General features: G+C 44.1%; 1 protein-coding gene across 1 annotated transcript; it reads right to left on the reverse strand.

Moving 5' to 3' along the window:
* Nucleotides 1-159: 159 nt before the first annotated feature.
* Nucleotides 160-13627, reverse strand: kcnk6 (potassium channel, subfamily K, member 6). The gene is made up of 3 exons (XM_037122715.1): nucleotides 12725-13627; nucleotides 7731-8123; nucleotides 160-1781 (listed from the first exon to the last, which is right to left on the reverse strand). The coding sequence occupies exons 1-3, from the start codon at nucleotides 13038-13040 to the stop codon at nucleotides 1531-1533; spliced, it is 960 nt and encodes a 319-aa protein (XP_036978610.1). The 5' UTR covers nucleotides 13041-13627; the 3' UTR covers nucleotides 160-1530.
* Between the last annotated feature and the right edge of the window lie 1627 nt (nucleotides 13628-15254).

Raw genomic sequence — 15254 nt, forward strand, 5'->3', positions numbered from 1 at the left:
GTCCTAAGGATGAAACTATACCGTGCAGCTCTACCTGCATGTCTATCTTTAACATTTCAGGATTGAAAGGGCTTCAAAACTACACGAAACCGGCAGAATTAAGTTTTGATTTTGGAGTTGAAGAGGAGGAGATGACATGGTTAACAAATGACTAAATAATACAGAATAATCCTTTAATTTACAGTTATCCAAAGTGAATACATTAAACACATTACTCAACAACATACACGCAACTTGTCTTACAGTATCAGGATATAATGAAACTGTTCATTCAACTACAACTGTCATGGTAAAAGACAAATGATGTGAACATTAAAGTGCGTTTTAAATGTTCATTATGATGGATTAAACAGAACAAGTTTGACAAGTAACATTTGGTTTTCCACTGAAAAACATCACTTCTCAGTCACCACCATAAAACACTCTAAATGTTTTCCTTTCCTCGTTCCCTCTATTCCAACCCTTTGACCCTATTTATTGCCGTTCTGGAGGTGTAGTAACGTGCTACATACATGTGGACACCAGGGGGAGGCACCATAAAGTAGGACAACCTGTGTTCCTGGGGCAAACACACAGCTCGTCTAAACTCTTCTAGGTTGACCCAGACACAGGAAAATTACCATTTCACACAGGAAATCTGACTGAACACGTTCCACTTGATGTCCCCAGTGTGTTAAATGCTCGACCACATTCGACCTTATTTGAGGAGGTGATGTAAAAGGTCCAATAGATTAATTCGTCCTTTCACTGCAGTCGTGATCACTCAGGAGAATGCATTAAATCGAGGTACAAGTAAGTCGAGGCTACAAATATGACTGGACGTTCTGGTCAAAAGTCTGGAGGTGTTTTTGGCCTTGATGTGAAGTATAAACAGGGGCTGAACAAAACACCCAAATAAAAAACAAATGTGGTTAAAGGTGTAAAAAGATCTTTGTGAAGTAGACATGGGAGGGTCATCCACAGGTCGTGCTTGCCACCTGATTTAAGTTTCAGCACAATTATAGGCTTTACAATAAGTGTTAGTCCCCAACTAGCAACTCCAAACCTGTCGCACAATGTGACAATGCATGAAAAAAATATACAAAAAAAGTTCTCTAAAAACAACTAACTGTATTTCACAAGTCTGAGCCCTTCATGTGTCATCCTGAGGCTGTAGAGTGTGTGCAGTAGCCGAGCCCGAACAGTGAACACACCACAGCTACAACACCGGTGCGGAGGAGGAAAAGGAACATCTATGTCTTTTAGCCCAGGTGGGTTGTCGTAGTCAGGTAAAATTAGTTCTTCGTCTGTATGTGAAAGCAGAGAGCATTCACAAACAGTTTGGCGGTCCTCTCATAAAGGCTGAATCTCAACACTCATCTGGATTCCTCACCAGTATCATCCTCTGGATGTTTGTAACAAAGGAGACGAGAGAGGACAAAATGACAAAAATCAAGACAAGAATTCAGATTCAGCCCACCGGGCTGGAGGTTTTACCACAAGGGGGCCACCAGAGGTAGAGCTTTGTTTTCTTCTCTCCCTCCCCACAGCTCAGCCCTTGTTGATGGTGTTGTACGAGGGCTGGGATCCCGGCTCCAGGGGCTTGCTGGCTCCTTTTTGTGTTTGGCAAGAAGGCATCTGATCTTCACGTTGGTCATCCACGATGGGCTCCCTGTCTTCGTCCAGGTCGGACTCCTCGCAGCGAGGCAGCTGCAGGAAGGTGGTCAAGCCGTGCAAGTCGGCCATTTTGTGGAAGGTGCGCAGCAGGAGGTACATCATCATCAGACCCACGAACAGGTAGACTGCAGGAGGGCAGAGAGACAGGGGTCAGAGGTCATGAGCTGCAGCTGACCTTTCACTATTCATGGATGTAGACCAGATAATAAGACTGGGAATATATTAATAGGATATGGTTGTCGTGATAATAAGAGTTTCTGGTGTTCAACAACGACTACAGTCTCACACAAGTGCAACAGACAATCAGTGTGTTGAACATGGAACAAACTGTGCTCCTTTTAGTGGTGCTGGTGTCCCTGTTCTGTAGCAGCTAGAACCAGGATGCAGCACAGACGTTAAATCTCCATCAGGTGATAATCAAACGGCAGCAGATTACAGAGAATCTGTGATTAACAGCTATTACTGTCGCAGAGACTTTCCCCGTTTGAATTCAGCCACAGAAAGCCAGGTGATGAACAGTCTGTGGTCACGATGCTGTCGGTTCATGTGATGTGCACAGAGACATCATTTCAATGATGTGTGCCATTTTATGTACCATGTAGAGGAAACTGCCCACATCTGGTTCAAAGCAGCACAGTGTCAGACAGATGTGCACCCACAGAGCCCCTCTGACCACAGCCAGCTGTGATGTGAGGTTATAACCTGATCAACGCTTCTCAGCCCGGTGACAGGTTACTTTTAATAGGACCAAAAAACAAAGAGATGATCGTAGACAAGCTAGTTCTCACAGTCGACTCCACCTCTGAAAATGTGGCCAGTAAAGAGCCGAGGAATTAACAGTGACGTGCAATCTGACACACTCTGGACCGTGGACAGAGGAAACCATGTTAGTGAATCCACTTCAGCTGAACAGACAAACATGCCCTGAAGTTGGTGGTGAAGGTGAAAAATGAAATGTGTTGATTGTTGTGTTTGCCTTAAAGAAAAGACATGTGCTTTTCTTCTGTCACATGTGGGCGCTGAAGTGCCTCACATAACCACAGAGTTCAAGTCCTGGACAATGGTCTCTCACTGTACAAGTAGGCCAACACCAGGAGAAAAACAGTGTGGGATTACAGAGGCCTCAGTAACTTCACTGTTACTGTGGGAAAATACAGCGAGTGGAGCCTAATGCACACAGGTCAGCACCTGCTGGGTGCATGTTATTAGCTTTGGTCCTGAATGTTTTACTGCCTTCAGGTTACAGGAAGAACATGTAGGACTGCTTAATGCAAACTAACCAAAATAGATTCAAAGAACAACATATGATGAATAAACTGATTAATAAATAACTGGACTTGAATCAGTGAACTTGCCAACTTGTCGTTCTCTTAATGTCACACTGCTCCTGTATAACACTGTACACCAGTGAAGAAGCACTCATCAGGTGAAAACACGCAGGTGATGAGTTAATGGACTTCGACTGTCCAAACTCTGAAGCGCCTTCCAAAAATATTTGCTCTGGAAATGCTGTGTTGTTGTTGTGGAAAAGACCTGAGGCAGCAGTTTTGAACTTTGCACGGTCAACAATATGTTGAGGGAGCTGCACCGTGTTTGGGACCTTTGCATTGCACAATCAGACGACACTGTATATGATGATAATGTAAAGATTACTTGCAAATACAGAAGGTCCATTAACTGAAACTTGTTACTACATCATGTGAACAACCCGTGCAATATACTGTTTCATTACGAGATTTTAATCCATTCTGTCCGATAGTATTTGAAAAGTGGAGACAAGTAGTACGAGTAAATCCTCTCATCCTCATGCGAATTAGCCCGAGATGAAACTGGATGTTGGCCACTCAGCCGGATGTATTCTCTAGTTTGCAAACCCCACAGTGTGACAGATCTGCAGAGGATCGGGGTGATTCTGCCGTTTGGCCACTTGCAGTAACGCAGTGAAAAATTCTGCTCCGTCTGTAGAAATGTTGACTGGAGACCTTTAACTGCAAATAAGGTCAATCACGACTCTTTCTATTCAGGATATTTGGTACATGCAGCTTTTATCTTTGTAAAGGAGATTTCAGAATCTGCGGGCAGAGCTGGACTGCAGAGCTGGACCTCGAGAGGGAGAAACTCTACTGTGCACATTCAGAAGTAACCCTGACTAACAGAATGCAATTAATAAAGTTAGATGGTAAAATCTTCCGTCTCAGGAAACAATGTCACACCTCAACAGGAAATACTGTGACACAAAAAGAAAAACCCTGTCTAGTATCTGGCCCTCGTCTTCATTTAGCACTGCAGCTTGGTGTCTATTTATAAACACACATTTACATATTTTAAACATGCAGCACTAAAGCACCAGTTTCAAGTGAAATCATCGGGCTGTGAGAACGGGCCACATCCTGCAGTGGGTCACTAATCCTCCTCAGGACCTGCAGGGACTGTTTGGGTTAATCTGACTCGACCTACATCATCATTATATAATGCAGCCTGTGGGACGAGGAAACAACTCGGCTGCTCCGTACGAGCTGCTGGGCTGAAGTCAAGAGTGTCCACATGGGTCCAGTAACAGTAACCGTTACACAGAAAGATACTTAACCTTGGGTTTGGTGGTTATCTATATGTTAATTACCAGCAGCTGTTCTAAAAAAAAAAAAAAAAAAAGCCCGTGAAGTAATTTAAGGGGATTTTTTCTTGCAGGGGAAACGACGAAAACTAAATAAGAGTGCATGAAAATACAACATTCACCAGTGTTTCACTCCTGAATGCAGCAGACCACATTTATCTCAACAAGCTGCTCTGAGTGTTATTCAGATATTCACTGCAGAGTCTCTGACTGAGACCGCGACGGAACAAAACAACAGCGTGACTACTTTTAGACAAAAAGGTCATTCCAGCACTGATTCAATTACAGAGAAAACAGCCGCGCAGAAAGTGAAAAACAAGAGCATGACTATGAAAATAACCTCCGTCATGTGACAGCGGCGTCTCCGGCTGAACAAGAACAAAGACACACTGGGATCCAGTCTGAGGCTTTATGGAGAAGCTGACTCACATTATTGGGAATGATCCCAAATGGTTTTCCTGTCCGAGCTGCCAAGCCGACGCACCTCTGATAACCGCAGTACAGCTGCAGGTGCAACATAGTTATTCTCTTGCTTGTTTTATGGTTTTAGAGATCACACAAAAACAAGTGTCATAGTCAAACAGATATATTTCTTATTAAACAAACTTCTTTAGAGGCTCCCAGTAGTTTACTGATAACAGCACACACACATTCATTTAAATTTCTAGATGTAGCTTTGCAGCAGAAATGAACTTAAGTGAAATAACACCACGAGTCACCGGGTAAAAGATGAAAGATGACTCACAAGATTTTGTTGCCCAAAACTAATTTTCTTGTATGGGAGATACAGACTATAAATATCACAGGCAACTATTCTGATAATCAAAATAATACGTTTCAGTCATTTTTTTCTGCCAAAACAGTGAAAAAAAATACCAAATAATCTCCTGTTCCATGTTTTTATGTGGCAACATCTGCTTCTTTTCTCCCTCATAAATCATTCTGAACTGATCATCTCTGGGTTTTGGACTTGTAGGTGAAGAAAAGGAGAAATGTAAAGATGTCAACATGCTCATCTGGTCTGTGATGTGACACATGCACGAAAAAAAACAATAAAACACACTGTTTTTAGAGTTCTTTTCTTGCAAATGTATGACTTTATAATCTCGAAGAATATGTCAAGTGTTTTTCTTTTTTCGTGTAAATCTACGACCTACAACCATCTGCAGATTAATCATTAAGGAAAATAACAGTCCAAGTCGGTGTCAGATGTGGACCAGGGTCCTGGACTGACTGAACTAACAGACCGACATAAATAAAGAAAAAAGATGGTAACTGCTCTCTCATCTAAACCATCGACCTCTTCACACACACACACACACACACACTGAACCTGACCTTACAGTCGGGCTGCTGTTCCACTAAAGCTCATCAAAAAGCAGACTTCTATCTAACGAACGCTCTGAAGATAATTTTACTTCTGTTTTAAAAAGGAACTCTCCACAATGTCGGACCAACAAACAATGAGCAACACAGAAGAGGGAGTTTAAATTTCCTCACAGCTAACAGATGCATTCAGGGAGCAGCTCTGTTTACAAAGAGCTGATGTGTCAACCTAGATGTGCTACTGAGAGAGGAGAAGCAGTGAGAGGTGTGACTTCTCACATCAGAGGTGAGGATGAGGCCTGGACAGGTCAGCTTCTCCCCTCACAGCAGGACAGCTGAACAGTCATCCTGGATATATGAGGGTTATTTTCTATTACATTCCCTCAAGAAATCATTTCAAAGGAACTACAGTTTTTTTTTTTTCCTGGTAGCCATCAGCAGGGATGCTTTCTTTACGTAGACACAAAAACTGCATCGTCTTCCTTCTCTTCAAAAGATGGTGAGGAAAAGTTACTGCAGCAGAGAGACGAGAATCTTCCGATTAGATTTGTGAGATTGTCTCTCAGCGCTGCACCTCTGCAGGTCACCACGCTGCAGGTCAACACGCTGCAGGTCACCGCGCTGCAGGTCACCCTGCTGCAGGCCACCGCGCTGCAGGTCAACACGCTGCAGGTCAACGCGCTGCAGGTCACCACGCTGCAGGTCAACGCGCTGCAGGTCACCACGCTGCAGGTCAACGCGCTGCAGGTCAACACGCTGCAGGCCACCGCGCTGCAGGTCAACACGCTGCAGGTCAACACGCTGCAGGTCAACACGCTGCAGGTCAACACGCTGCAGGTCAACACGCTGCAGGTCACCACGCTGCAGGTCAACGCGCTGCAGGTCACCACGCTGCAGGTCAACGCGCTGCAGGTCACCACGCTGCAGGTCAACGCGCTGCAGGTCAACACGCTGCAGGTCAACGCGCTGCAGGTCACCACGCTGCAGGTCACCACGCTGCAGGTCAACACGCTGCAGGTCAACACGCTGCCGACTCAGACAGAAGTATTGTGGTGGACTTGCTCTCATGTACAGCGCTGCAGGCATGTGGCAGCTGCGTGTGACCCTCACAGGAGAAAAACCACACTAGACTCAATCATGTGACTCCCATGTGTAGTAGGTTTGTGGATCATCATCATCATCGTATACACAATGATGAATATATGATCCAATTTAAAGTGATAAACTGTCTGAATAAATACGATTCCTACAAATTCCTACAAATTCCTAATTCTCCACCTCAAAAAGATGAAAACCAGCTGCGATATTTAGCTGGATTTTATTTTAATCCAGAAAAAGTTCCTTATTGCACCAGAAGGTACAGTCTTACTGCTTATCTGTATATTATTTTAGATTACAAGTGTTTCAGTTTAGCTCCAGCTGCTCAACGTTTGGTTAGCTGCCGAGTATCCTGCTTCAGGTGCCCCGCAGAGTTTACCTGTAAACCAGCACATGTTATTTACATTTTGTGTATTCCCATCATACATATTTTCCCTTGTTTTGTCAGCGTGCAGATGGACGAGAGACTCGCGCTTGTGATGTGCAGGATGTAAATATTAGCTAGCTGAGGTAGCTTAGTTAGCCAGCCTCTTGTGAACTGTCACTGGTTTCCATTTACTCTCATCAGTTTGTGTGCATTGACTCATAAGTGGGAAGGTAGTGAAAGTGAGAACTTTTAAAAGGCAGCACGCGTCAGAAGTTTTCAACACGGCCATGTTAAATTTCAAGTGTGAGTGAGACTCATCTGCAGTAAAACTAATTGGTCTGACTCCAGGCTCAGTAAATATGTACTTGTGTACATCCGTCACTGTGTCCCAGACCATAATGAGACACCACCTTCTTATTAAACACATACTGCAGATGACCGAGCCTTAAAAAGGAGGAAGTGTGTGTGCCGAGCACTGTGACTGAGAGACTGTTTACGATCCAAATGCAGGTATGAAGAGGCAAATGTGACAGGGACAAAGACAAACAGAGTAATGAGGCTCAAGCAGACACATGAACTACCACGTGATCAGGAAAAGTTACAGCAGTTTTTTGGAAACAAGTTGAAAGTACACAAAAAGATGATGAACGTAACAACAGCTGCACTCACCCATGACGGCCACCTGGTACAGCGCCCTGTACGTCTGCCCAGGCTGCGTCCCCGGAACAAAATCCCCCAGTCCGATGGTGCACAGCGAGATGAAACAGAAGTAGATGCCATCCAAGAACGACCAGGACACCTCCACTGCGCTGAACACGGCCGCCGGCGCAACAAAGAACAGCAACAACACCAGAACCACCAGCAGCACAAAGTGGACGATGGTGGCCGGACGAGGCTCCATCCCCGAACGGTGCAGGAGGCTGACGGGAGCGAGGACCAGCGGGTACATGAGCCTCTGGACGCAGGCGGTGAGCACCAGCATGGTGAAGGGGACGCCGATCAGAGCATAGAGGATGGAGAAGGCTTTTCCAGTGTCAGACAGAGGAGTGGTGTGACCATAACCTGGAGATCGAGGAAGAGGACAGAAGGAGATAGATGAGGAGCAGAAAGGACGAAGATTTATTAAAAAGTTTCTTCTTTCTTTTTAAAAACACATTTGTTCTACATGTCTTGCTTTCTGTTTTCTTGCTTTGGTGGGATAAATAGAAGTTTCCACTCATCTGGACAATATAGCTGTTTTCTATTCAACTGTATTTCCCTGTAACAAAGCCCCATTGACAGATGGGTCTTCACAGCCTAAGAAGAAGTGCTGCCTGGTAGGAAAAACTCGAGCTAGATACTATGGGAGCTTAGTGAGAACATGTTTCTGTCATTTAAGCTTTGCACTGTGTGCACACAGGGACAGTTTCTGGCAAGTCTGAGGAGTTTCCCTTATCTGAATCATGGTGACCGCACAGAAGCTGAAACATTTCCTCAAAGCTTAACATACAAATAACCAATGTGATCATGAGTACAATGGATAAAGAATTAGTGGAAGTAGTCCCAGGTGTTGTTCCTGTAAGACCAGCGGCAACAGCAACATGATGAGCTCTTGAAGTTGGTCTGCAGCCAACCTCTTCAGCTCAAAAGCACCGAAAAACAGCAGTTGTGGTCAGTATCAGGGAACTGATGCAGAGAGGCAGAAAACACATCCTCATCTCACAACACAAACTGCTCACTGAATATCTGCCAACAGGGAGGCATTCTCACCAGGTAGCACTGAAACTATCGTGACTGAAATGAGCCTCTGGCTGCACCAGATCTCAGCTCATCTCCTCAGACTGAAAGTGTTTTTGTGTAACAACACACTATTAAAATGTCAGAGTAAAGAAACGTCCCAGTCAACTGAGATGTCGCATAGATCCGTCCATCCAGTCTGCACGAGAAGTCACGGCTCCACAGAGAGCTGGCAAACAACATCCGTGCAAACACTGTAATGTTAGCAGAGTTGTAGACGTGTTTAATTTGGTGAGTTGAAGAGTTAAATTGCTTCGAGCTGGCTGCTTTCACCCGGCAGGTTCGACAAACGCTTGAAAACAGCTTCAATATATAACATTTAGCCTGGTTGTCATTGGAGCCAGAGAAGAGAAAAAGGACTTCATGTCATTTGATCAGTACAAAAATCTCTTTGTCAGTCGGCCAACTGGTTCTAGTTCATCATCACCAACATTCAGCAGCAGAGACACTGACAGATGGATGTAACTCAAATCGTCAAAGTGAGTAATGACTGCAAGTTCAGTTCTCTCATTCATCTCTGAAATAAACTGGAAAATCAAATCAAAAGCGAAAGCTAAAGAACTAATTTCCAAGGAAACTTTCCCTTTTAATTCAAGTGACAGTTGTCTGGTACAGACCCAGACACATGTCACATCATTTTTAAAGGGGAAATGAAAATTCCAACTAATTGGAATCATGTTACAATCATCCGCTAAAATAGTCCCATATCCTGCAGCCCTAGTTTTGAGTTTCAAATGCTGAATTTCTGAAAACTCTACAGCACAAATCTCTGAGGAAATAAACTGTGACGAACTGAATATGAAGCTTTGCTGAAGCATCAGTCTGCGACATAGTAAAACGGCTGTGAACAAACTCACTTTCACACTTCCTTCCCGACCCATCAGTTTAAACTGTCACAGCCTAGTTCTGCAGAACAACTTCATGGTTCCAGTTTAAATGTTCCGTTATTCTGCACGATGAGGAATTATAACATGACACAGAACTGACATGTGAGTGCACTTCTTGTTTTACTGCCAGATTGAAGTTTGAGATAATAATCCTGTGATCATCTGACTGTTTGTGCCCTTTCTCTTGTTCTCTCTCGCGCGCTCGTCGACCTGGACTGAACATATTAAAGCGTTTGAGGAAGTGTCACGTAAGGAAACACATGCCGCATTGTGAAGGAAATTGATGCATCGCAAACTTCTCCTGAACACAAGGGTCACTTCTGTTCCGCTTCATGCACGCATTTGCATTTCCTCAGTGCCCATGTGAGCGACTGGCCAGCTTCTCTCTGTGGTGTTAAAGTGATGATGATGCTGCAGGATTTTACTACTTAGTTTTGAGAAAAGTCCAGCTCAGGTTACGTCTTCTTGGTTTCTGACTGCGGGCCAATAAACTGACACAGCATTTAAAGACAAACACCACGTTCAATAGGAGTTCATTCTTAAGACTAACGAGTCCATCAATTAAACAACTTCAGGCCTTTATGACCTTGTTGGTCTTTTCTCTCCATCCTCTAATCATGTTCCTGTACGTTCTGATCTTTCCTTCTTATATATTTCAAAGGCAAAATCCTTAAATTTTCAGGTGTTTGTCATTCTTTCACAAAATGTTTGTTTCCATTCTACCAGACAAAGCAGCCGTCCCAGAACAAGAGGCTTTTAATTGTTCTTACATCAAGCAAAAAGAGCCTAAACAAAGCGTGATTTTTACTTTTTTTTAAAATGTTTTTGCTGTTGGTCAGAAGATAAGTGAGTCTGTGTCCGCCTTTATTCCCTGACAAGATGTTTTGCAAGAAACATTCACTGAGGGATGCAGGATATTAGTTCATGTTGCCATAGATGCATTTTTTTTTTTTTGTCAAAACATCATCTGAGCAAATTTAATCAGCTGGGAAATTCTGCAAGGAGAATTTGTTGTACTGGACGGTTCCCACAAATTAATTTGTGGGATTAAATGTGAAGCAGGAAGTCGTTTAAGACGGTGTGTTCACTGTCTCATGATCTGAAAATATGTGAGTGTTGTTGCTTATTAGGTATGGATAATATCTGGGAATATGTCCTACACTGTTACGTAAGAGACGATGAAAAAGACGATGGAAACACAAAAAATAAACTCTTCATCTCATGATCACACCACCGACCCTCAGGACGTCAGTCTGCACACTGAAGACACGGCCATCGACTCTGATTCACTGGAATACTGAAATCAGCTGCACAGCAACCAACATTTGGATTAAACTCTAGAGACACTGGATCCTACATCTCCCACAGTGCAACCCACGTCTTTCAAACCCAACTCCCCAAACTGAAATAAGCGTGGTGACATCCGCAGGGTTATTTTCTCCAGACTTTAGGAAGCTGCTTCCACAGCAACAAAAAGGACATTTTGCATCTGATGAGTCCGTCATTCCTCTGCGGGATTTTACTGAGATATCGCACCGTAATCACAGCGGCAATGATTACTTGAAAAGGAGCAATCAACCATTTTCAAATCAAAGCAAAGCAGACCAGCTGACAGCCTGTCTGTGTCATTCATGACAGTAAATGAAGAGTCTTTTTGGGTTTTGGACTGTTTGTTGGACAAAAGAAGCAATTCAAAGACGTCACTTTGGGCAAAGACTAAAGACGGTGCATCCCTCATCCTACTACTGAGCATTCAAGAGTGAAACTGACAACAGACCTGCTGTAAGTGTCTCGGTCACTGTGTTGTTCCACCAGTGCAACATTTTACTGCTGACGTTTGAACAAAGAAGTCTTAAAATATCGATCCGGTCTTCATCTTGGATCGCTACACTTTCGCCCACACGGTGCTTGTAAGAGTGAGAAAGTTTGATCCTGCTCAGCACAGACGTCTCGTACAGAAGTCTGCACAAGATGAATGAGCGCAGACTTTTTTCCTGCACCCTTCGTCGTCAGATTAAGAAGATGAGTGTGAAGCCTGGTGTGCAGATATGGAGGTGAGTGAACAGGTCAGGACTACAGTGTGTTTGTGTTGTGGTTGCATGGTTTTCCTCTCCAGCATCAACACATGTACACTAGATCAACGCTCCAGTCGGTGCCCGGGCTGTGTGCTTCCCCCGGCTCCCTCAGGACGGGTGACATTAAGAGTTTCACTGGGTTGTACATTGTAGAATATGTGATACAAATAAAGTTTCTTCTTCTTCTTCTTCTGCATGTCTGCTGAGCTTTATTGTAAATAACCAAACCACAAAACCCTGTTGTTATGCATGAAAGCCGTGCGCTTACCCAAGCTGCACACTTCACTTCCTGTCACATCCAGGTCAGGTGTCTGTATGCTGAACAGTTCAGATCAAACCACACACACACACACACACACACACACACACACACACACACACACACACACACACACACACACACACACACCATGACTGAAGCAGACGCTGCAGAGTCTCAGTGACTGTCAGTGAGCTTCTCTGCTCTCTTTAACGTTTGTCTTATAACTTCAAAATAAAAGCCCCCGAACCTGAAGTTAAAAAGTGCTACAGAATCCTCCATGTTGGACTGTGGAACATGTTTGGGGGATTTCTCAGATTAATGAGCAGGAAATGAGGTAACTCTGAGTTCCCCCCCGAGGCTGCGGGTCTTTTTGAGGCATCTGTTTGCGTTTTGATCCAAACTGACTTCAAGTCTGTGACACGTGGCACCAAATAACCAATAAAATGACAGACAGCGTTCGACCATTGTAGCGTTTTATCTTAAATAAAAGTCAAACTTGTTTCGTTCATCGTTCCCAGTTGTGATGTTACAGAGAAAGAAGCGTGATGTAGAAGTTATTGTTGAGCAGGAGGTGAGCTGAGGCGAGCTTTGCGTCGTGCGTAAAGACGCCACCAGGTGACTTTCTCTCGCTAAAACTTCTGTCGCACTTTGGTGTGAACTCACCGACTGTGGTGACCAGAGTGTTGGCGAAGAACATGGAGGATGCCAGGTCCCAGTTCGTAGTAACGGTGGAGTTCTTGAGGACGGACACGCCGTACTTGTTGGCCGTCAGCACTTTGACCAGAAACAGTTCGAGGGACGCGGCGTTGACGCAGCTCTGGTTCAGAAACTCCTGCTTCAGGTCCTCCATGTCTTGGCGCAGCTTGTCCTCCACCGGCCGCTCGATGCTGGAGAAAACCAGCGCTCCGAACAGCAGGTAGATGATATAAAAGAGGATGAAGCCCGTCAGCAGCAGCCACGACCTGCCTACAGAATGCATGTCTTGTTTTTAGTCGTGGATGAACATCAGTGGAGCTGCTGACCGGCCGGAGTTTCTCTCTCTGCCTGCTTTCTTTTCTTTTCCTCCCTGTGTGGGGACTTTTTTTGGGGGGCCGTCCCAATTGAACTTGAACCCTCCTCGTCAACGCATCCTCCTCCCACAGTCGGACCAGGAGGGTGTGTTCAGCTCTGAGTCCTGAAGTGTGTCCTGGTTCCTGGAAAAAGCGTGTTTTATACTTGTGCTCCTCTACATCTGCCTGACAGCTGTAGTTACTTGAGTTACACATTTTATCCAGTTTCTCTCCACTTCTCTGCACATTGACTGCTTCTACTGTTGCTGATTTTACTTACTTCCTTTTACTCAAACAAAGTTTTGAATGCAGGACTTTTACTTGTAGCTGTTTCTTTTCCCCGCAGTACTTTTACTGAAGTTAAGGTATTTATGAAACTTTTTCCATCAATGTTTATCACAAGCTTCAGTTACTCGATAAACACATAATTTCTTAAGTTCTTAGTTTACTTGTAATCACCATATCTGTTTGACGAAAAGTTGTTTAAAGACATTTTTATGTTTCAGATCAGATTCTTTAAAGATTTTTATCCAAATTAAAGTTCTTTAACTGAAAGAGACATTTGTCTTTGTTTGGCTTTTGACAACAAAAAGTTTATTATCAGGTGAATATCTCTGTGTGTGTGTGTGGACAGTACATGTGTATCTCTCTAAGTTGTTACAGCCTCCTGTGTTTTCCTCATATATTATATCCTGATTTCTGCCTTTAGCTGCTTTTCTCCTTCATGTTTTCTGATCCAGATGTGGCCCACGCCCTCCTCTGCGCTCTCATCTGCACGGAGGGTCCAGTGTGACTCAGTGAGAGCCGTTCTTAAAACCCACTAAGTTATTTTATCTCTTCGTGTAATTGTTCAGTAGTTTTATCAGAGATTCATCTATGACCGAGCCTCAGACTGACCTTAAACAACCCTGGTGGTCGAGGTCGGTTCAAAGATCCCGTGATGTCCACGATGGCCTGGTTGTTTTTTCACAGCCTTCTGACAAACTCAAGATTAGCTCACACAAACACAGAGTTGTTCCAACATTTACTATGAAACTGACAAAATGTATGGATGTTAAGCAGAAATGATTTATTGTGGGCAGCTCAGCTATAGATAAGTTTGTAGTCGGTTACAACATGTTTGGGTGATACTGAGGTAAGTTAAATTTCAGCCGCTCCCGTCTGAGTCCCGAGTCGTCGAGCTGTAACCTGCCATTTGTTTCAACAGTCAGGTTGCCAGGCACAAAGAAACACCCTCAGCATGCTGTTAGTCTCTGCTGGAGGTAATCTCCGTCTTGTTTGTGGTGTTCATGTAAAAAGGCCGGCTGATTCATGCAGTGTAAACTGAGGTCAGGGCGGTCTGCTGCCCATAGGCCTGTTTCCTACCACGCAGTACAAAGCTCTGCTATCACGCTGCAGCGAGCAGGCGGCTGCTCTGACTCAGCAAATAAAGTGTTTTAACTCCCTCCGGACCACAGAGCCGCTTCTCTGGTCTCACCGAGGAGTGACGCCGGCTTTTATTAACCAGTCGATGTCTTCACACACTGATGTCGTGGAGTTTCCTGAGCATTGCTGCAAGACAAACCGCCTGACCTGCAACTGAATACACATTTTATCTGTTCAAAGAAATCCCGAGCTTTTGAAAATGTGAACTATCTATAGTCAGCATGACTATCACTTAGTTGACCTGGTTCAATATATAACTTGTGATCGTCTGCACAAAGACTGAATGAACACACATCTTAGCCTGTTACACAACATGTTGTTAGAGTCCCAGTTGAACAAGTCGTGATGTGTCCTGTTTCATTTTGTTTGTGTGTGTTCTGGTGTTGGGTGACTGTGTTTGTTGCCTTCAAGCACAAAGCAGCTCTAAGCTTGTGACCAGGAGGTTTTCAACCAGCTCAGCAGCGACTTTAAACTCCTACAAAATAGTTTTTTGAATCCCTCCTCTTCCAAAATTCCCCAAATTTGGTACACAGCATATATTTGCATGATTTGTTTGATGTGTCGTACTTTTTTGCTGCGACAGTTTCCCTAAATGTTCTACAGTTGGCGCCTCCTAGATGCATTTTGCATTTTGTAGCAGCAGGAAGTTAAAACAATCCTGCAAAATGTTCTTTGTACAGTCGGGCAACTAAGGCCAGATGGGGCTAACCAGAAGTTAG

Source organism: Acanthopagrus latus, chromosome 2, assembly GCF_904848185.1.
Source record: "Acanthopagrus latus isolate v.2019 chromosome 2, fAcaLat1.1, whole genome shotgun sequence".
NCBI lineage: Eukaryota > Metazoa > Chordata > Actinopteri > Spariformes > Sparidae > Acanthopagrus > Acanthopagrus latus.